General features: G+C 37.6%; 1 protein-coding gene across 1 annotated transcript in view; it reads right to left on the bottom strand.

Annotated features, from left to right (window-relative positions):
* Positions 1 to 24,561, bottom strand: part of ENPP3 (ectonucleotide pyrophosphatase/phosphodiesterase 3) — an 81,772-nt gene that overhangs the window by 2,171 nt on the left and 55,040 nt on the right. Inside the window, exons 20-23 of the mRNA XM_087444122.1 lie at positions 17,221 to 17,356; positions 13,314 to 13,391; positions 12,565 to 12,697; positions 10,818 to 10,974 (exon numbers count right to left, since the gene is read on the bottom strand). Coding sequence (XP_087300248.1) covers positions 10,818 to 10,974; positions 12,565 to 12,697; positions 13,314 to 13,391; positions 17,221 to 17,356 — 504 coding nt within the window. The remainder of the gene's footprint in view (positions 1 to 10,817; positions 10,975 to 12,564; positions 12,698 to 13,313; positions 13,392 to 17,220; positions 17,357 to 24,561) is intronic.

Here is a 24,561-nt window from a genome sequence, read left to right as displayed (position 1 = left end):
CCACCAACAGTCTGCTTGTGGCTGCTACCACACGAATGAAACTGCCTTGACAAGGATGACCTCACTGAGTGGATTTTTTCAGACCTTTCTCTTGGTTGATCACCCCAAGCTTCTGAAAGTTCCTCCTCTGTCTCGCATAGCTCTGACTGCTTACTTCTTTGACGACACCTTCTGTTCCTTTAACTGACTCTAGTTATTTCCATCCTGGGAAGTACAGACATTTCCCGCAGTTCAATCTTTGGAACTCTTCTCTCTGCTTTCTTCTCTTTGGCAATTTTATTTCACTCCTGTGATTTAAACCTAATCTATCTCTATGGAACTTCTCTTCCAAGTTCCATACGTGTATTATTTCCAATACATGCTGAGTGATTTACATTAACGATAGTCACTGGGACTCATGGCAACACTCTCATTTATCTGACAGGAATTTCACAATACAAAGTTGAGGGAGAGAGAGAAGTCAAGATGGCGGCATAGGCAGACTCTGAACTCACCTCCTCTCGTGGACACAGCCAATTTACAACTACTTGTGGAAAAATTACCCGAGACAGAACTGAAAACTGGATAAGAGGAACTGCTGCAATAAAGGACAATCCTAATTGAGGTGGAAGAGGCAGAAACTCCCTTCTGGAGAAGAAAAACGCTGCCTTCACAAGCCACAGAGCTTCATGGCCTCCCTCCCTGGAGGAGCGGGGCCCTGAGCCTGGGAGGGCTCCCGCTGTAGGCATTTTGTGGACCCAGCACAATCGAGATGAGTGGCATAATATCTGACTTTGCCTGCTACTAAAACATTGGGTAGCACCCCCAGAAAAGCTGGTTCACAAAGAAAGTAAAACCGGCTCTTACAGGGCCCAGGGGCAAACTCACCCGTTTCAGAAAGCAACCTAAAATCACCAGAAAGAAAGGTGCACAGTGCTTTGGTGAAAAGAGACACACCTAATAGGCTCTGAGTGCATCTCGGTGAGAGGTGAGACCTCTCCAGGGACTGGGACATTGGCGGCGGCCATTGTTGTGGCCTGGTGTGGGCATGCTGACACGGATGCCATTGGAGTTCTCCCTGAGGCCTGCTAGCCCAGGGTCTGCCCCACCCGCTAGAGCACCGATTTAATCCAGCTCAGCCAGGGCAGGCAGCCCACCCTAGAGACTGGCCCCACCCAACAACAAGCCCTCAGGCAACTTGTGGGCCTGCATAGATTGGTGACCAGATTCTCCAAAGCCTGGCAACTGAGCCAACTTCAGTGGGGCAGGGTGTGTACAAGGAGTGGGTGGAGAGTGTGGGGCGGTGGTGGAGTGTGTGGGGCTCCCACCGTGGAGAGACTGGGTCCGCTTCGGGAGGTCGGGGCGTGCACACGGGGCAGGACTGTGTTGACTGTGTGTGTGGACCTGTGGGCGGCAGGGCTTGTCAGCTGCAGAAGACTTGTGCTTCTCAAAGACCCACATAGGGGGTTTGTCTCACCTTCCAAAGCCTGAAACAATTGGGTGCTCCTGTGCCTGAGGCCAGCCCCACACAGCTGCAATCCTCAGAGAGCTGACAAGAGACCTAAAGGCTGGAGGCTTATAGCAATTTTAAGGCACTGAGCCTAACAACCTGCCACGCTGGGGGCCTACTCACTTAAAAGAAATACCGCAACAAAAATGTGGTATTAGAACTTGCAGCCAGCTGTGCTGGGCCTACCCACACCTGATAAAGAGACTGAAGGGCCCACAACAACTACAAGCAGCTGAGCATTACAACAGCTGGCCAGGAGCATAACTCGGCCTCCCTGGGCGCCTACAGGGAGAGCAAACAGGCCACAACAGAAGGACACACGTAGCCCACATAGGGGTCACTCCTGGAACATTGAGAACTGAGGGAAGCACACTGCAGGCCTCCTAAGCCATCACTTACATAAGGTCACCTATCCAAGAGCAGGAGACGTAGCTGACCTACCTAATACGTAGACATAAGCACAGGGAAAGAGGCAAAATGAGGAGGCAAAGGAATACATTCCAAGTAAGGGAACAGGACAAAACCCCAGAAAAGAAACTAAGTGAAATAGAAATGAGCAACCTACCCGACAGAGAGTTCAAACTAAGAGTGTTAAGGATGCTCACTGATCTGGGGAGAAGAATAGATGAACTCAGTGAGAATGTCAACAAAGAAATGGAAGATATAAAAAAGAACCAATCAGAAATGAAGAATACAATACTGGAAATGAAAAATTCACTAGAGGGACTCAAAAGCAGAGTACAGGATACAGAAGAATGGATCTGTGAGCTGGAAAAGAGACTAGAAGAAATTACCCAAGCTGAACAGCTAAAAGAGAAAAGAATTAAAAAGAGTGAGGACAGTCTAAGGGACCTCTGGGACAACATCAAGCACACTAACATCCGTGTTATAGGTGTCCTGGAAGGAGAAGAGCGAGACAAAGGGGCAGAGAATCTATTTCAAGAAATAATAGATGAAAACTTCCCTAACCTAAGGAAAGAAACAGACATCCAGGTGCAGGAAGCACAGAGAGCCCCAAACAAGATAAACCCAAAGAGGCCCACACCAAGACACATCATAATCAAAATGTCCGGAATTAAAGATAGAGAGAATCCTAAAAAGCCGCAAGAGAAAGTCAAGTTACATACAAAGGAAACCCCATAAGGCTATCAGCTGACTTCTCAGCAGAAACCTTACAGGCTAGAAGAGAGTGGCATGATATATTTAAAGTGCTAAAAGGAAAAAACTTACAACCAAGAATACTCTACCCAGCAAGGTTATCATTCAAAATGGAAGGAGAGATCAAAAATTTCCCAGACAAGCAAAAATTAAAGGATTTTGTCACCAAGAAACCAGTGCTACAAGAAATGTTAAAGGGACAGATTTAGAGGGAAAAGAGAAGACCACAAATAGGAAAAATTATCTATTTCCATGATAAAAGGGTAATGGATACAAATGCACAAAAAAGAGGTTAGATATGATATCAAAAACATAAAATGAGGGAGGAGGGGAGTTAAAGAGTAGAGCTTTCAGACAGAGGTCAAACTAAAGAGACCATCAATTCTGTATGGAAGAAGAAAGGAACAGAGAAGGACTACTAAAACACTGAGAAAAAAAAAGTTAAAAAATGGCGGTAAGTACATACTTAACAATAGCTACCTTAAACATCAATGGACTAAATGCTCCAATTAAAAGGCATAGGGTGCCCGATTTGATAAAAAAAAAAACAAGACGCATATATATGCTGCATACAAGAGACACACTTCACACCTAAAAACACTCACAAACTGAAAGTCAAGGGATGGAAAAAGATACTCCATGCAAACGGCAATGAAAAGAAAGCTGGGGTAGCAATACTCATACCAGCCAAAATAGACTTTAAAACAAAAACTGTAAAAAGAGACAAAGAAGGGCATTACATAATGATCAAGGGAACAATCCAACAAGAGAACATAACACTTGTGAATATCTACACACCCAACATAGGAGCGCCTAAATATATAAAGCAATTATTAACAGACATAAAAAGAGAAATAGACAGTAACACAATAATAGTAGGGGACTTTAACACTCCACTTACACCAATGGATAGATCACCCAAACAGAAGATCAATAAAGAAACATTGGCCTTAAAAGACACACTAGAACAGATGGACCTAGTAGATATATACAGAGCATTCCATCCAAAAACCAAAGAATACACCTTCTTTTCAAATGCACATGGAACATTCTCCAGGATTGATCACATATTAGGCCACAAAACAAGTCTACATAAATTTAAGAAGATTGAAATAACACCAAGCATCTTTTCTGACCACAATGGTATGAAACTAGAAAGCAACTATAGGAAGAAAATCAGAAAAGCCACAAATATGTGGAGATTAAACAAAATGCTACTTAACAACAATAGGGTCAACGAAGAAATCAAAGGAGAAATCAAAAAATACCTGGAGACAAATGAAAATGAAAATACGACATGCCAGAATTTATGGGATACAGCAAAAGCGGTTCTAAGAGGGAAGTTTATAGCAATACAGGCCTACCTCAACAAACAAGAAAAATCTCAAATAAACAATCGAACAATGCACCTAAAGGAACTGGAAAAAGAAGAATAAACAAAGCCCAAAATCAGTAGAAGAAGGGAAATAATAAAAATCAGAGCAGAAATAAATGAAATAGAGACTAAAAAAACAATAGAAAAAATTAATAAAACCAAGAGCTCGTTCTTTGAAAAGATAAACAAAATTGACAAACCTTCAGCTAGACTCACCAAGAAAAAAAGAGAGAAGGCTCAAATAAGTAAAATCAGAAACGAAAGCGGAGAAATTACAACAGACACCTCAGAAATACAAAAGATTATAAGAGAATACTATGAAAAGCTGTATGCCAACAAATTCAACAATCTAGAAGAAATGGCTAAATTCTTAGAATCATACAATCTTCCCAAACTGGATCAAGAAGAAATAGAGAATTTGAATAGACCAATCACCAGTAAGGAGATCGAAACAGTAATCACAAACCTCCCCAAAACTAAAAGTCCAGGACCAGTCGGCTTCCCTGGTGAATTCTACGTAACATTCAAAGAAGACTTAATACCTATCCTTCTCAAACTCTTCCAAAAAATTGAGGAGGAGGGGAAGCTCCCTAACTCATTCTACAAAGCCGACATTACCCTGATACCAAAACCAGACAAGGAAAACACAATAAAAGAAAATTACAGGCCAATATCACTGATGAACATCGATGCAAAAATCCTCAACAAAATACTAGCAAATCGCATACAACAATACATTAAAAAGATTATACACCATGATCAAGTGGGATTTATTTCAGGTATGCAGGGATGGTTTAACATTCGCAAATCAATCAACGTAATACACCACATTAATAAAATGAAGAATAAAAATCACATGATCATCTCAATAGATGCAGAGAAAGCATTTGACAAGATACAGCATCCATTTATGCTAAAAACTCTCAATAAAATGGGTATAGAAGGAAACCTCAACATAATAAAGGCCATATATCACAAACCCACAGCGAATATCATCCTCAATGGTGAAAAACTGAAAGCTATCCCTCTAAGAACAGGAACCAGACAAGGATGCCCACTCTCACCACTCGTATTTAACATAGTACTGGAAGTCCTAGCTAGAGCAATCAGGCAAGAGAAAGAAATAAAAGGGATCTAAACTGGAAAGGAAGAAGTGAAACTGTCACTATTTGCTGATGACATGATTTTATATATAGAAAACTCTAAAGAATCCACCAAGAAACTTTTAGAAGTAATAAACAAATATGGTAAAGTTGCATGATACAAAATCAACATACAAAAATCAGTTGCCGTTCTATACACTAACATCGAAGGAGCAGAAAGAGAAATTAAGAATACAATCCCATTTACAATTGCAACAATAAAATACCTAGGAATAAACTTAACCAAAGAGGTGAAAGATCTGTACACTGAAAACTATAAAACATTCTTGAAAGAAATTGAAGAAGACACAAAGAAATGGAAAGATATTCCGTGCTCTTGGATTGGAAGAATTAACATAGTTAAGATGTCCATACTTCCTAAAGCAATCTATAGATTCAATGCAATCCTTATCAAAGTTCGAACAACATTTTCAACAGAAATAGAACAAAGAATCCTAAAATTTATGTGGAACAACAAAAGACCCCAAATAGCCAAAGCAATCCTGAGAAAAAAGAACAAAGCTGGAGGTATCACACTCCCTGATTTCAAAATATGCTACAAAGCTATAGTAACCAATACAGCATGGTACTGGCACAAAAACAGACACACAGATCAATGGAATAGAATCAAAAGCCCAGAAATAAATCCACACATCTATGGACAGCTAACCTTTGACAAAGGAGCCAAGAACATACAATGGAGAAAAGAAAGTCTCTTCAACAAATGGCGTTGGGAAAACCGGATAGCCACAAGCAAAAAAATGAAAGTAGACCATTACCTTACACCATACACAAAAATTAACTCCAAATGGATTAAAGACTTGAATGTAAGACCTGAAACTATGAAACTTCTAGAAGAAAATATAGGCAGTACGCTCTTCGACATCGGTCTTAGCAACATATTTTCAAGCACCATGTCTGACTGGGCAAGAGAAACAATAGAAAAAATAAACAAATATCAAACTAAAAAGCTTCTGCACAGCAAAGGAAACCATCAACAAAATGAAAAGACAACCTAACAATTGGGAGAAGATATTTACAAACCATACATCTGAAAAGGGGTTAATCTCCAAAATATATAAAGAACTGATGCATCTCAACAACAAAAAAACTAACAACCCAATTAAAAAATGGGCAAAAGACCTGAACAGACATTTCTCCAAAGAAGATATACAGATGGCCAACAGGCACATGAAAAGATGTTCAACATCATTAACTATCAGGGAAATGCAAATCAAAACTGCAATGGATATCACCTCACGCCCATCAGAATGACTATAATTAACAAGACAGGAAACAACATGTGTTGGAGAGGATGTGGAGAGAAGGGAACTCTCATACACTGCTGGTGGGAGTGCAAACTGGTGCAGCCACTATGGAAAACAGTATGGAGATTCTTCAAAAAATTAAGGATAGAACTACCATATGATCCAGCTATTCCACTGCTGGGTATTTATCCAAAGAACTTGAAAACACCAATGCATAAAGATACATGCACCCCTGTGTTCATTGCAGCGTTATTCACAATAGCCAAGACTTGGAAGCAACCTAAGTACCCATCAAGGGACGAATGGATAAAGAAGACGTGGTATATATACACAGTGGAATACTACTCAGCCATAAGAAACGATGAAATCCAGCCATTTGTGACAACATGGATGGACGTTGAGGGTATTATGCAAAGTGAAATAAGTCAGAGGGAGAAGGTCAAATACCGTATGATCTCACTCACTAAGTAGTAGATAATAACAACAACAAACAAACACATAGAGACAGAGATTGGATGGGTGGTTACCAGAGGGGAAGTGGGGAGGGAGGAGGGTGAAAGGGATAATTCAGCACATGTGTGTGATGATGGGTTGTAATTAGTATTTGGGTGGTGAACATGATGTAATCTATGCAGAAACAGAAGTATAATGATGTACACCTGAAATTTTTACAATGTTATAAACCAAGGTTACTGCAATAAACAAAAAAAATTTTTTTAATTATAATAATAATAAAACATAAAAAAAAAAGAGAGCAGATTAGTGGTTGCCAGAGGCTGGGGGAAGGGGAGATTGGGGAGTGACTGCTTCATGGGGATGGAGTTTCTTTTGGGTTAATGAAAATGTTCTGGGAACTAGATAGTGGTAATGGTTGCACAACATTGTGAATGTACTAAATGTCTCTAATGATAAAGTTTCTGTTATGTGTATTCTACCACAATAAAAAAAAATTTTAATATATATAAAAAAATAAAGACATGAATTCGCTTTGTATAAAGAAAGAAAGAAACACCTAAAAAAAAAAAAAAACAAACTTGAGGGAAAAACGAAAGAGGAAAAGGGGGAAGAAAAGATGGAATGAACAAGGGAAGGAAGAAGGTAAGTAAGGAAATATGAATCTCGTTTCCTAGACCACGTGTGAAGTGGAATTGTGACTCTCTCATTTCTACAACTGGTGCCAGTTCCCTGAAACTCCTTCTGGTGGGAGTACCTCCCCACACCCAGTGATTAGAATACTTAACAGTGTGGAATTTTCATACAACATGACCCTTAAAGCAGGCCAACTATTTCACTGAGTGCTTAAAGCCCGATTACCTGTTCTAATGCTGGTGGACATACTGGCTATTTGCACTTATTAAGGTACAGTTTGTGTAGGTAACTGAACTCTCTGGGTGATTTTATTATAGAGGATTTTCTCTGCATATGATTTCACTTCATGTTGACTTTAGAATGTAACTCCAACATAAAATGTGATTTCTTTATAATGGCCATCATTTGCTTACTATTCACTGAAAATTCTTTGGGTTTTATATGAAATATCTCATTTAATCCTCACAATCCTCATGAGGGGAAGTGAATTTTTTTTATACAGTTGAGGAAAGTCATATTCAGTTATTTACCCACAGAGGTCAAGTCAATAACTGAACCCAGGATGTCCAACTCTAATACCCATGCATGTAAGTTCTATCCTATACCGCTCCTCATATATCCTCCTAGAGAGTCAACTAGTTTCTTCATATGAAGACCACCAAGAGCAAGTCTGTTTTTCCCAAAACAACTGACTGTCTTATATATTTCCTGGCCAGTCATGACTAAATTTTCAGTCACCTTTGACTCTCATCCTGCCTCTCCTAGTCCTCAATCTAATTGACAGCCACATCTTATTAACTTCACAATTTCTTATAATCATAGCTTGGTATAAGTTTGATTTATACTCAGCATATTTGTCTTATAATTATCTTTATAGACATAGTATCCTTATTACTATACTGCAAATTACTTTAAAACCTTGGATAATGTCTGATTCATTAGTGATGATGTCCCACTCAACAGAGATGATGCCCTATTAATTTTGAGATCATCTCTGCTTGGATGATCAGGGAAGGCTTCATTCTGTTTGTACTTTATCTTGAAGTATAGGTGGAATTTCTAGCAGATGCAACAAAAGAGCATTCTAGAGGAGAGAAGAGTATGAGCAATGATGCTGAGGTAGGGAAACTCAAGATGGGTTCAAGCAATTCCAAGGACTTCAGTTGACGTGGAACTTGGGACTGTAAGATGAACTGAAGGTAAATTGTGAAGAGCCTTAAGCACAGACTAGGAGATTTTTGTTTGTTTGTGTATTCCTATTCAGGGTAGATAATCAAAGTTTGGGGATGAGAAAGTATGTCATAATGAAAAACTAAATTTCAAGGTGAATAAGTTGGTAGTGTACAGAGGTGAAGCGCAGGAGGACAGGAGACAATGAAGCTACTTAAGGTTCATCTTCATAAGTCCTAATAGAAGGTGATAAGGGCCTAGACCAGGGAGAGCAAAGGGTTTCTTCTTTGCACATGCATTCTAAACAACCCAAAATGGTTACCTAGCACCTCTGTGATAAAGAACTTTTAACGTCGATTCAGTGGTAAAGAGCACACACTGTATCAAGTCACCAATGTCTGCCACCAGAAGAGGAAGTGAAGAATAATGGCTTACCCTGGTCTCAACTCAATAAAATTTGGATGAGTAGGAAGAGATTCAACTACACAACATCTGACAGCTTCTTGTTTGCAAACTCTTCCTCACTCTAGGACTATGAGTGACCCACTGTTTAGCCTCTAACCTTTGCCCTCCATCTTCAATCCCTGAAAGACCATTCAAACACTCATGTTTAAAACCTATCTTCAAGACCCAGCTAGAATGTCACCTTCCCTACCAGGAAGTATTTCTCTTTTGAAATCCTACAGCAATTTAATCTGTCCCTCTTTGTGCCACTTATCTCTTCCTTCTTGTATTTTACTAGGCTTCTAACTGCTAGACTATGAGCCCCTTTCGATAGAATTCACGTCTGATTTATCTGTGTATCTCCCACAGTACATAGTATGATGAAGGCAGTTACATGTTGAACACCTGAAAGAATAGAGGTGAATCCCAATCTGGCCTGGAACCTAAGCTTTAATTTCCAGCCTCTAATAGCCTCTGGAATTTTGCATGTCAACACGCATTCCTATAAACTTGACATGCCTAAACTTAATTATCCTATCTACCTGCCAAAATAGTTCTCATTCCTAACTTCCCTCTTTCTGTCTTTTTCCTAATTACCTACATTTAAATCTCTGATTCATCTTTGAGTCTCCCTTTTCATTCGGCTCTTGCATCCAATTAGTTACCAAATCCTCTCCATTCTTCACTCTCTCACTGGAAGATTTTTCCTGATCCTCTCCATCTATTCCAATTCTGCCCATCCTTCAGGGCCCAGCCCTACTCCCACCTCATTTCATGTAACCTTTATTGAATATTCCAGCCAAATGTGTTTTTAATTTGAAACACTAAATCTTTGTAAGAGTGTTTAGCAATTAATCCCAACTTTGTGACATCTCTTACTTTTTAATTTTTAAAACAATTCTTATATTATTGGCTGACCCATTTATGTGTCTATATTCTATTTATCCTCATTTATATATCAAAATTATATATGAACTCCTTGAGGGCAGAGACGATGTATTCTTCCTTGGTGCATTATAAAGAGTTTCTATCACAATACTGCACATTTAATAGGTATTCAATACATCTGTTGAGTAACTTCAGTAAAACCTAATCACCAAGATACATATTTTTTTCTATAAAGAACATATATGAAAGTTAAAGTAACTATTTACATATAATTTGCCTTGATCCAAAAGGATTTTGAGGTCTTATCTAACAAATGATGTTAAAAAAGGAATGTTACTTGAACTTATATTGTGTATGTATATATATAGATGTAATTCATTTCAGACCTCATGTTTCAAGTTGATGGAGTTTTTATATTTACATAGTCATTCCAGAAACATTAATTTAGTGCCAACTTTGGAACAGAACTTTAAAGTTTGTATCCAGAATCAAAATATTAATAAGATGCCACCCCTTCCCTTATTAGTGAGTGTGAATAAAATGTATGTAAATAAAATACATAAGATATGCATATATAAACACATGTTCATGCAGACATATACATGTTTAAATTGATATTAATTACACAGAGATCAATAGTCAAAGGAAAAGTTAAAAAATGAGGTCATTTTTAGTACAACTCTACCCAGGAAACACCTGAAACATGCATTGTTGTCAGAGCCACTTTTCTGAAAGCCCAATGAGCTCTGACCCATCCTTTTCTTGAGTCCCAGACTCTCCCAGGGCGTACTCACAGGGCAGCTCTCCACGTTGGTGGGGCGGTGAGGGATGATAAAGGGTAGGACATCCAACCACCCTGGGCAGGCATCAGGGGTGTGGCTCTGATTTTGACAGCTAGTCAGCACCACAAAGTAGTGTGTTGGGATGGGAACACTGGTGTTCACTACATATCTGAAAACACAATTGAAAAGACTGGATGTTAGTATACTTTTGCTTCTAAAGATTAAAAATGTCTTTAAATATTTTTAAAGAAACACCAAGGCAAAAGAAGAGTAAAAGAAAGTAAATAAACAGAAAGTACAAAATCTTATCACATATTTTTTGACTTCAATGAGCCAGAGATTTACAGAAGTCCAAGCTTGGTCATCTTAATATTATAGGAAAATATTAGAATACAAAGAAAAGCAGAGCGTGATATGATGCCCTCTGTGTTTCCTAGTTCTGTGGACTCCACACTTCACGTGACCTTCTCTAACAGAAGAGTGGCTGGGAAGGAGCCCTGACTTGGACTCCAGCTGTGCACTTCCACATGTGTACTAATCCTCTCACGTTCCATGACTTACTAAGTCTCCTCTACTTTAACACAGAGGTGATCCTGTGCTACCATCTCCTGTAGACGTGGAGATAAATCCTTGAGTTTCAGATAACAAACATGAAAGTACTTTTAAAAGCTTTCAGTGCACAATAAAGGTAAGTTATTAGAATGAGTCCACTGAAAGGAACATGAGCTGGTATAAGCAGTAACGCATCACTGTGATTCAGAACTTCTACACTGACTCAAGCTAGACTGCTTGGGTTCGTATTCTAGCTTTACCACTTAATAGTTGTGGAACACAGACAAGTTATTTAACCCCTCTGTGCCTCAGTTTCCTCACCTGTAAATGGGGGCTAATGGAATCTAACAAAGGACGTTTTGTGGATTAAACGAAGCCTATGAAAGTGCTTAGAAAAGCAGCTAGCATGCAGTAGAGTGCTGTCAAAGAGTTTGCTAGAATTATTAAATGGTGAAATGCAGGCTCCATAAACACTGAAATAGGGACAAAGCAGGCAGTGTAGGACAAGGCCACACACTTAGTTGTCATAAATGTTACGCTGCAGGAAGGCGCAGGTAGAAATCATTGCTTTACATAATCTAGGCTTAGACAGCACACTTATTTAGTTTGGCCCTACCTACATTTTGATAATAAAGTAAAATAATGGACGACACTTCTAAACCTCTGTATTCCTGTGTGCTGCTTTCAAAGGTAATTCTCAGCAACCTGTTACAACCAGGTTTAGTACAAAGACGTACAGTTTAGTGGGACTAGTTTTCTACGTGAAGCCTACACCCTCCCCTGGGAAATACTTTTATGAATCACCCACTATTGGACAATATTATGAATCATCACTACTTGATTTTTTAATTTATTATATTGCTGGACTAGTTCTATATTTATCAATAGTATAGTGAGTCTTGCCCATCTCCTTAACCTTTACAGAATCACCTTCTTCCTTTGCCCATTAGTTTAGAAATTTTCTGAATAAAAATGTTGCTAAACATTTCCTGGAAATTTTTTCTTTGCCCATTAGTTTAAATTTTTGCAATGTAAAGTTTTGGCTAAATATTTAGATAGTCTAGTTGAAAATAATCAATGATAACATCTCTATATAAACATACTTTGTAATGTTTAGAATACTGAGCTTTTGTTTAAAATACTGAGGTTTCTCCTCATGATACCCTATTGCTAAATCAAAAAGTCCATTTGGTTTCAAATTACTTACTCTGTAACTTCATTTGGAGCATCAAAATGACCATCATAATTATAATCAAATACTGGTCCACTAACCACATTCACTCCATTTCTTTCCATGGCATATTTTACAAGAAGAACACTGTGGACGTAATCCCATATTTCTAAAAATAAAAGAATAAGGTGTTAAATATCTACCTCTATTGAACATGGAACTATTTTCTATCATAGACAGGTACATTTAAATAGCATCAAATTCTGCTTCAATAATTGTCAGTGGTAATTGGATAATTCTGCAAAATAGTTCATGCAACAAAAATAAATGGCCACATTAATGATAGATTTTTGTTGTTCATGTGGTTGCAGTCTTGAAATTACAGTTAAATATGTCTCCAAATTCCTCCCTAGGGCTGAGTTCCTTTTGGGACTGTGAGTATTAAAAATGGCCAGAACACACACGCTGCCTTATTAATTATGACTCTAGGGACAAACACCTTTCATTTAGTTATGAGGCGTGTCAGTAAAATTTTGTTTTGTGAATAGCTCTTTACAGTTAAATTAGGGTTACAAGCAACTTAACAAAATTCTAGCAACAAGTCACCCAAAGTTGAAGTAAGTTGAAAAGAAATTATGTCAGAGATCCTTCCTGTTTCTATATTTAAAACGTTAGAACAAAATGACTCAATATCAGGAACAAATTGCAATAAAAGATGTGCTTAGTTTGTAAGTTCATAGAGTCACTTAGGTATTTTTAAATTAATAATCTAAATATGTACTTACTTTTGAATGCTTCATACATAGGAACCAAATTACTTGTAATTAAAGCATCATATTGACTCTCAGAAGTTCTGTTGTTTGCTGCAAAACAAATTAGATTTATTAAATCTAGCTATAAGAGAAAATACGCCATCTTACATAATGTGCAAATTACTATTACATACGAATGTCAATTTATTAGCAGTCAAAACACAAAGATACTAAGTAGTCCCCAGTAGAGGTCATCAGTAACGCAGGCGGTTTTATGCATTTGATACTGTAGTGGGTTGAATGGTGACCCTCAAAAAGCTGTGTCCAAGTCCTAACCCCCTGTACCTGTGAAGATGAAGGTGGGAAAACAGGGTCTTTGCAGATGTGACTAAGTTAAGGGTCTCGAGATGAGATTATCCTGGATTTAGGGTGGGCTCTAAATCCAAGGACTGGCATCCTTGTAAGGAGAGAGAAGGCTGAGAAGAGGAGAGACTCAGGGTAGAAGGCCATGTGAAGACGGAGGCAGAGCCTGGAGAGATGCAGCTCCAAGCCAAGCGACACCTGGAGCCCCCAGAAGCTGGAAGAGGTAAAGAAGGATAGTCCTCTGGATTCTCTCCTTCAAAGGGAGCACGGCCCTGCCGACACCTTGATTTCAGACTCCTGGCCTCCAGAACTCGGAGAGAATACATTTCTGTTGCTTTAAGCCACCAAGTTTGTGGTAATTTGTTACAGCAGCCCTGGACAATCCATATAACACCAAAATGAATGCATAGCTATTGAATGTGCACAAAATAATAATGCGATTGTAAATAGTACTTCCGAAATAAAATTTTCTTAAGAAAGTGAGTTTTAACCCAATGAAGACTGCTGACTGATGACACCACAAATGATTGGCTCTGAGGACTCATGGACGTGCTGTCGAGCAGAGTGAGTGCTGGGCATGTATGCTCTGGAATCAGACTGCCCAGGTTGGAAGCCCAGCTCCACTGTCTCCCAGCTGAACCACCTGAGCAAAGTGCTCTGTCCCTCTGGGCTTCATTTGTCTCATGGCATCTAATTCATGGAAATATTGTGAGGATTAAAAAGGTACAGGCATATAAATGTGTATTATAATACTTTTTATATTTGAACTCTGCTCGGGTATCTTAACTAAGACTTAAATGAAAGGCCAGTGGGTGGGCACCAAAAGGCAGAGACAAACAAGTTGTTGGTGGTTTTTTCCTTAAGGTTTCATATGCTGTTCACCATCCTCAGATCCCCTATAAGCCTTTTCTACTTTTTAAGCTGAAAGTTGGGAGGACAATCAACATAACATTACCTCCTTTTCAGAGGAAAATAAGATTTAGCTTATAATGGAATTTCTAACAAACAGAATTTATAGTGGAGAGTTAGAAGGGAGTTTCATTTTATCCTTAATTTTTTTTAGATAAGCCATTTAGTTACTAATTCATTTCCTTGTTGAGGCAAACATTTATATATCAACCTATATCTTATGGCTTCACAGACACAATTTTATATGCCAATCTAAAAATTCTATTAATAAAATGTTGCAACTATTTAAGGTTTATCCTAGGGTTTGCATAAGTTTGGTAGCTCTAATTGACTCTAGATATGTTAATAAGATATATCAGTTTATTTGTCCTAATTCTGTGTTAGGAGCTTAAATTGTTGTGCTACTTGCCTTATTTAACCTTTTTTTTCCCACTATAAATCTGACAATCTCTAAGTTATAAATCTCTCAACTGACCTCTTTGGTCATGGCTTCCAGAAAAATGAAGTCAAATATCAGGAGTAACCCCATTCCCAGAAGCTGAAATTGCTGAAAATATCATGGGTGAGTTAATGAAAACGACATTTCCTGCAGAACAGGAAAGAGATTTGAGTTGTACAAAAATCACACTGGCTTTTGCATGTTCCCAAGAGAGAGAGACGATTTCTCAAATGAACTTAAAGTTCATTCAGCTGCTGAATCCACAGTTCAAAATTGTTGAACACACACAGTGAGTAAGAGGCCTGAATTCCTGCCTGATTTCTTTTCACAGGCACAGCTGCATTCTCCACACAGGCCTGAGCTTGGGCAGTAGCCAGAAAAAAATGCTTTTTAGACTCTTGTGTCCTTCTCCAAAGAATCTTCAGTTTTAAACCTGCCGAACTCTCTGAACATCTGGGCTAGATCAGACCTTATTTGTATTTCCCACTGCAAAATTTATTAGTCTTTATTACAGCTGTCACACTGCTTCAGGCCAGCCCACAACCACTGGAAGCCTCCTGGGCAGCTCCTTTAGCCCAAGCAGGTAGTTTTGGCGGACAGTGTTTGTTTAAGGCACATGCCCACATCCAGCTGATGAGGGCTTTCTAAGCTGATGCTCTGAAAAAGAGTTAGGCTGAAGAGTGATGTTAGCATCATGGTGGAGTGAGCTGTTTCCTTAGTCTCCTGCCCCTAAGTTACAACCAAATGGACATTCACTAACCAACAGAGGATTCCCTACAAAGCACAATAGGACATCTGAGAGACCCATGGAGCCATACATCTGAAGGTGGGGGTACTGAATCCCCAGAAAGCAGTGGAAGTAGATGAGCAGATCCCTTCGCCCTCCCCAGAGGCAGCAATCTAGATTGTGGGAACTCATGCCGCAGCCAGCCCGAGATTGTAAAAGGAGGTGGGAGATGAGGCAGGCCTTCATGCAAATGCTTTCTCTTTCAGATTTGCAGCCCAGATTTGCTGGTGGGAATGCAAACTGGTGCAGCCATTATGGAAAACAGTATGGAGATTTCCCAAAACATTAAAAATAGAAATACCATATGATCCAACTGTCCCACTACTGGGTATGTATCCAAAGAACTTGAAATCAAAAATTCAAAAAGACTTATGCACCCCTATGTTCATTGCAGCATTATGCACAATAGCCAAGATGTGGAAACAACCCAAGTGCCCATCAACTGATGGATGCATAAAGAAGATGTGGTATATATACACAATAGAATACTACTCAGCCATAAAAAGAGACAAAATTGTCCCATCTGTGACAACATGGATGGAGCTTGAGGGTATTATGTTAAGGAAAATAAGCCAGACAGAGAAAGACAATCACATGATTTCACTCATATGTGGAAGATAAACAAACACATGGATAAAGAAAACAGATAAGTGGTTACCAGAGGGTAGTGGGTTGTGGGCTGGGCAAAAGGGGTAAAGGGCTATATATGTATGGTGATGGATAAAAATTAGACTATTGGTGGTGAGCATGATGCATTCTATATAGAAACTGATAAATAATAATGTACTCCTGAAATTACACATTATTATAAACCCTATGACCACAATAAAATAATTTAAAATATATGTATATATATATATATATACACATGAATTTGGAGAAGCTGAAAGGGGAAGGAGACTGAAAAAAGTATTTGGAGAAATGGTGAAGAATTTTCCAAATTTAGTGAAAACTGTAACTCCACAGATCCAAGTAGCTCAGTGAACGCCGCGCACAAGAAAAATTAAGAAAAGGGACATAATAACCAATACGCCTAAAAGCAGTGACAGAGAAAATCTTAACAGCAGCCAAAAAAAAAAAAGACGTTACATAAAAAGGAATGAAGATAAGGATGACAGCAGATTTCTCATTGAAGCAATGCAAGACAGAGGACAGTGGAGAAACACCTTTATAGTACTTTAGAGTAGAAAAAAACTGTCAACCTAGAATTCTATATAGAGCAAAAGCACATTTCGAAAACAAAGGCAAAATACTTTTCAGACATACAAATTCTTAAGAATTTATCACAGCAGACCAACACTATAATAACTGTTAAAGGAAGTCCTTCAGATAGTAGCGAAATGATACAAGTTGGAAATGTGGATAGACAAAAAGGAATAAAGAATACCAGAAATGGCAACTACATGGATAAATATAAATTTTAAAAAAAGAGTTATACTAACCAGGAGGATAGAGGAAGCCATGGGAGATATTCTCATCTGCTGTATAGAAGGAACATTTTTGGCTCTCAGAAGGAGCAACCCTGACATCAGCCCGCAGACAGTCTGGGAGAGTGGAAGGAAGCAGTGATGTATCTCCCTGTATAAGGAGAGAAAAGAAAAAAAAGAAGAAAAGAATGCCCACAGTGTGGCTCACCCATCACCTTATATGGCTTGTAACTTCCCTAGAATGTTTTTCATGTAATCTTTTCCTATTTTCTTAATGAATCAGGTCTATGCAAGCAATGGAAGTGGATGTCTTCAGCAATGTTTTCTTCTATGCTCCTCTTCTGGTTAGGGACACCAGGAGGGCAAATCAAATACACCTTGGAAAAGGATATTTGCAGAATAAAACCTGACTTGAAAGCAGAGGAATAATGGGAGCTACTGCTAAAAACCAAAATCCTTTTCAGGATCTAACTTTTAGGTGGGGATATATGTTGTGCTTCAATAAAAATTGAAAACAAAATATAAACAATTTATTTTTAAAATACACATATGAACTAAGGATATTATTCTTCAGTTGGGCAAGAACTTCTAATCAACCTAAGATTAATTCAAAGAAGCTCTAATTGTCAAAACTTACTTATTTGAGGATTTAAATAAATTTGTAGCTACGCTTCATTCAAAGTGAAATATATGAATTTTTTTAATAATTTTCTTTGTAACTCCATTTGAAGACTAATATATTAATTTATTCACTAACAGGCATCCTATAATTGTGCTGTCTAACCCAAGTATTTAAGGTAATACAGTATTACATAATTATATTTTCATTAGCATATAATCATGAGTAAGTAAACATTTTGCTATTCAATTTTCTCAGAGATTTTGATTTATATGCTATCTACTGCCCACATGTATATATTTCTTAACAAAATTTTTTATAATTTATAAAAAGATTAAATTAAATTAGGATATCTTTCCTCTGACACTGCATTGTACTAAAAACAAAAACCAGCTGTGGAGTCTAAAATGTATGTGGTAATCATTTTAAAATACATGTGTGGGGCCGGCCCCATGGCTTAGCGGTTAAGTGCGTGTGCTCTGCTGCTGGCGGCCTGGGTTCGGGTCCCGGGTGCGCACCGATGCACTGCTTCTCTGGCCATGCTGAGGCTGCGTCCCACATACAGCAACTAGAAGGATGTGCAGCTATGACATACAACTATCTACTGGGGCTTTGCGGGAAAAATAAATAAATAAATAAATAAATAAATAAAAATACATGTGTGTATCACAAACTGAAAGTGAAGGAATGGAAAAAGATACTCCATGGAAATGGCAATGAAAAGAAAGCTGGGGTACCAGTACTTATATCAGACAACACAGACTTTAAAACAAAAACTGTAACAAGAGACAAAGAAGGGCACTACATAATGATAAAGGGAACAATCCAACAAGAGGATATAACACTTGTAAATATCTATGTATCCAACATAGGAGTACCTAAATATATAAAGCAACTATTAACAGACCTAAAGGTGAAATAGACAGTAACATCATAATAGTAAGGGACTTTAACACTCCACTTACACCAATGGATAGAACATCCGATCAGAAGATCAACAAGGAAACACTGGCCTTAAACGACACAGGAGACCAGACGGACTTAGTAGATATATACAGAACATTCCATCCAAAAACCCCAGAATATACATTCTTTTTGAATGCACAGGGAACATTCTCCAGGATAGATCACATATTAGGCCACAAAACAAGTCTCAATAAGTTGAAGAAGATTGAAATAATACCAAGCATTTTTTTCAACCACAACAGTATAAAACTAGAAATCAACTACAGGAAGAAAATTGGAAAAGCCACAAATATGTGGAGATTAAACAAAATGCTACTGAAGAATGATTGAGTCAATGAGAAAACCAAAGGAGAAATTTTAAAAGCATCTGGAAACAAATGAAAATGAAAATACGACATGCCAAAATTTATGGGATACAGGAAAAGTGGTTCTAAGAGGGAAGTTTATAGCAATACAGGCCTACCTCAACAAACAAGAAAAATCTCAAATAAACAATCTAACAGTGCACCTAAAGGAGCTAGAAAAACAACAAAGTCTAAAATCAGTAGAAGGAAGGAAATAATAAAAATCAGAGCAGAAATAAATAAAATAGAGACTAAAAACAATAGAAAAAAATCAATGAAATGATGAGCTAGTTCTTTGAAAAGATACACAAAATTGACAAACTTTTAGCTAGACTCACCAAGAAAAAAAGAGAGAAGGCTCAAATAAATAAGATCAGAAATGAAAGAGGAAAAATCACAACAGACACCTCAGAAATACAAAAGATTATAGGAGACTACTACGAAAAGCTATATGCCAACAAATGAGATAATCTAGAAGAAATGGATAAATTCTTAGAATCATACAACCTTCCAAAATTCAGTCAAGAAGAAAAAGAGAATCTGAATAGACCAATTACAAGAAAAGACATCAAAACAGTAACCAAAAACCTCCCCCAAAATAAAGGCCCAGGACCAGACGGCTTCCCTGGTAAATTCTACCAAACATTCAAAGAAGACATAACACCTATCCTTCTCAAACTCTTCCAAAAATTGAAGAGGAAGGGAAGCTTCCTAACTCATTCTACAAGGCCAACATGACCCTGATACCAAAACCAGACAAGGCAAACACATAAAAAAGAAAATTACAAGCCAATATTACTGATGAACATTGATGAAAAAATTCTCAACAAAATACCAGCAAATCAAATACAACAATACATTAAAAAGATCATACACTATGATCAAGTGGGATTTATTCCAGTCATGCAGGGATGGTTCAACTCTGCAAATCAATCAATGTGATAAACTACATTAACAAAATGAAGAATAAAAACCACATGATCATCTCAATTGATGCAGAGAAAGCAATTGACAAGATATAGCATCCATTTATGATAAAAACTCTTAATAAAATGGGTATAGAAGGAAAGTACCTCAACACAATAAAGGCCATATATGACAAACCCACAGCTAATATCATATACAACAGAGAAAAACTGAAAGCTATCCCTCTAAGAACAGGAAACAGACAAGGATACCACTTTCACCACTCTTATTTAACATAGTATTGCAAGTCCTAGCCAGAGCAATCAGGCAAGAAAAAGAAATAAAAGGGATCTATATTGGAAAGGAAGAAGTGAAACTGTCACTATTTGCGGATGACATGATTTTATATATAGAAAACCCTAAAGTATCCACCAAAAAACTTTTAGAAATAATAAATGAATACAGTAAAGTTGCAGGATACAAATCAACATACAAAAATCAGTTGCATTTCTATACACTAACAATGAAGTAGCAGAAAGAGAAATTAAGAATAAAACCTCACTTATAATTGCAACAAAAAGAATAAAATATCTAGGAATAAATTTAACCAAAGAAGTCAAAGATCTGTACACTGAAAACTATAAAACATTGCTGAAAGAAATTGAAAAAGACACAAAGAAATGGAAAGATACTCTGGGCTCTTGGATTGGAAGAATTAACAGAGTTAAAAGTCCATATATCCTAAAGCAATCTACAGATTCAATGCAATCTCTATCAAAGTTCAAACAACATTTTCAACAGAAATAGAACAAAGAATCCTAAAATTTATGTGGAAAAACAGAAGACCCTGAATAATCAAAGCAATCCTGAAAAAAAAGAACAAAGCTGGAGGTATACACTCTCTAGTTTCAAAATATACTACAAAGCTATAGTAATCAAAACAGCATGGTATTGGCACAAAAACAGACATACAAATCAAGGGAACAGAATTAAAACCCCAGAAATAAACCCATACATCTATGGACAGCTAATTTTCGACAAAGGAGTCAAGAACATACAATGGACAAAGGAAAGTCTCTTCTATAAATAGTTGGGAAAACTGGACAGCCACATGCAAAAGAATGAAAGTAGACCATTATCTTACACGATACACAAACATTAACTCAAAATGGATTAAAGACTTCCATGTAAGACCTGAAATAAAAATTCTAGAAGAAAACATAGGCAGTATGCTCTTCGAGATGGGTCTTAGCAGCATATTTTCAAGTATCATGTCTGACCAAGCAAGGGAAACAATAGAAAAAATAAACAAATGGGACTACATCAAACTAAAAAGCTTCTGCACAGCAAAGGAAACCATCAACAAAACAAAAAGACAACCTAACAATTGGGAGAAAATATTTGCAAACCATGTATCTGATAAGGAGTTAATCTCCAAAATATATAAAGAACTCAAACTTCTCAACAACAAATAAACTAACAACCCAATTTAAAAATGGGCAAAAGATCTGAACAGACATTTCTCCAAAGAAGATATACAGCTGGGCAATAGGCACATGAAAAGATGTTCAACATCACTAATTATTAGGGAAATGCAAATCAAAACTGCAATGAGATATCACCTCTCGCCTGTCAGAATGGCTACAATAAATAATAAGTGTTGGAGAGGATGTAGAGAAAAGGAAACACTCATACACTGCTGGTGGGAGTGCAAACTGGTACAGCCACTATGGAAAACAGTATGGAGATTCTTCAAAAAATTAAGGATAGAACTACCATACGATCCAGCTATTCCACTTCTGGGTATTTATCCAAAGAACATGAAAACATGAATGCTTAAAGATATATGCACCCTCTATGTTCACTGTGCGATAGTCACAATAGCCAAGAGTTGGAAGCAGCCTAGGTGCCCATCAAGGAACTAACGGAAAAAGAAGATGTGGTATATATACAATTCTCAGCCATAAGAAAAGATGAAATCTTGCTATTTGCAACAACATGGATGGACCTTGAGGGTATTATGCTAAGTGAAATGTCAGAGAGAGAAAGTCAAATACCATATGATCTTATAAATGGAAGATAAAAACAACAACAAACACATAGAGACAGAGATTGGATTGGTGATTACCAGAGGAGAAGTGGGGAGGGAGGATGGTGAAAGGGGTGATTTGCACGTGTATGGTGATGGATGATAATTTGTCTTTAGGTGGTGAACATGATGTAATCTACACAGAAATGTAAATATGATGTAACCTGAAATTTATATAATGTTATAAAACAATGTTACCTCAATAAAAATAAATTAATTATATAAAATATATGTGTATCAAATCATGTTGTACACCTTAAACTGACACAATGTTATATGTCAATTATATCTCAATAAAGCTGGGGAAAAACAAATAAATAAAATGTACAAGATCAATTCACAAAGGAAAAGGCAACTTACACTGTGTGTTATATTCATAGGCAAGAGCATACTGTGAGAAGGTATAGAAAAGGTAGGAGATGAAGATAAGGGAAGTCTAGGCAAAGCCAACCAGAGAATGTACCCCCTAACACACTGCAAACACTCCAGTAGGAAAACACTATGCAGACGTTGAGGAGACTTCTCAACTTGACTGAACACATTTATCTCTGATCCCTTCTAAAATCCCAAAAAAGACAGTAATAATGAAGATATACAAGGCATGATAAGAAATTTTCAGAAGCTGGAAATCAGATAAACATATTTGTTTACTATTTTTAACCTGACTTAATAGACCAGTAAACACTGACAACCAAAAGCCTACGGTTAGGGAAAGCACAAAGAAGCTGATTCCTACTGCAGAACCTCAAGGGCAGAAATTGGAGTCTCCTAAAGACAGGGGATATGTGTAGGGCTGGAAACAAGGGGATAGGTTGAAAGTCTGTAAAAGAGGCTGGAGAGAATGTTTACTCACTGGAGAGGTGGAACCAGAGGGATGATCAGACTAAAGGACACAAGACACACTAGAGAGCAGGTGCACCATATTGAAAACAATGGGATTCAATAAAAATCCATATGCTGAGTGGTATGATTTCCCCCAGTCTCACTGCCCCCATGTAGCCTTTCTAAAGATTAGAAGTGTTCTTTCTTCGGAAAACAAACCAGCCTGAAAACTAGATACTTACATTTGGGAGTTCCCAACCAAACGCCTGGCTCTCATTCTGATCAACCAATAGTGAAGCCTATCAGCTGGCAAGACCCTGCCATGCAGCTTAGTGTCTCATCTTTAAAAGATGAGCTGACAGCCAAGGACCACCAGACATTTTCTGAGGTTGGGGGGAGAAACCAATAAGAAGAAAACTCGCTCCTCAGAGAGATGAGAGTACATATGGCATCCATACAGAAGGAACAGAAGGCAATAGAAAAGGAAAGAGATAACAGAAAGAACTCTTGGGATTTAAAAATATAACAGCAGAAATAAAATATTCAGTAAAATATATAAGATGAAGCTCCAGATATCTCTCAAAAAGTGGAATTTAAGACAAGAGATGGAAAAAAGTAGGGAACACATAAAAATATTAGAGGATGAGTCCAAGAAGTCTAAAGTCCTTTTAATTTTGAAGAAAAATTATATCTAAAATTCTAAAGCAATGCATCAATTAAGTGTATAGATTGAATAAGAATCTTTTGAGACACACGAAGTCTCAAAAACGTATCTTCCCTTCTTCCTTTCTCAGGAAGCTCCTGAGTGGTATAGTCTACCAAAACAAGAAGTGAACCAAGAAATATGAAGATATTTATGTCAGAGGCAGCGAATTAGTTCTTAACACTTATTTCACTCTCCTGGTGGCAGACACTGGAAATCTAAAAACATTTGTTTATATTCTTTAAAAAAAATCATAGTAAACAGTTCTGAACGACCACGTTTCTTCACTTGGCAGAAGGGGACATAAGGATGTCATAAAATGGGAGAACCAAGAACCAGAGATTGCTGAGTCAACCCCACAGACACCCAGAATATTGTGAGTTGATATTCCCTACCACATATCTTTATCATTTTACTCTAAAACTTCACGGTTAGTAAGTTTTAGTTGAAGAAATGCACAATACATAAATGTAGCCACAGATGCATTTTCCTTAATGTAAGGAAAACGAAATGCCTGTATTCAACAGCTAAAATTATGAAAATAAAATTATGAAAATGTTAAGGAGGGAAGTTTTGAGTCTGCAGCTGTGGAAGTTGCACTCAAACAATTTAGTTGGACAAAATGTTGACTGTTTTCTCAAAGTGGCATAGACTTTGGGTTGGGGGAGATGGACCAGGATGGCTTTAGCCAGAAAGTACTAAAAAAAAAGTTACCATTTTCTGTTAACTGAAATTTTGTTTTCTTACATACCAAACTTAAATCCCCAAGTACAAGCGCATCAAGTCTAGGAAAGACAGGATGTGGCCTCCTTTATAAAGGCGAGATTATGCAATACGGTCCTCTAGAAGGATGGAGGGAGATACGGTCACGTCATTTCTGAGTCTTAGGCTCCTGAGAGAAGGCATA

The sequence above is a fragment of the Ceratotherium simum genome, chromosome 19, assembly GCF_057802395.1.
Source record: "Ceratotherium simum simum isolate JZ-2026a chromosome 19, ASM5780239v1, whole genome shotgun sequence".
Taxonomy (NCBI): Eukaryota; Metazoa; Chordata; class Mammalia; order Perissodactyla; family Rhinocerotidae; genus Ceratotherium; species Ceratotherium simum.
This window is presented reverse-complemented; position numbering and strand designations above follow the sequence as displayed.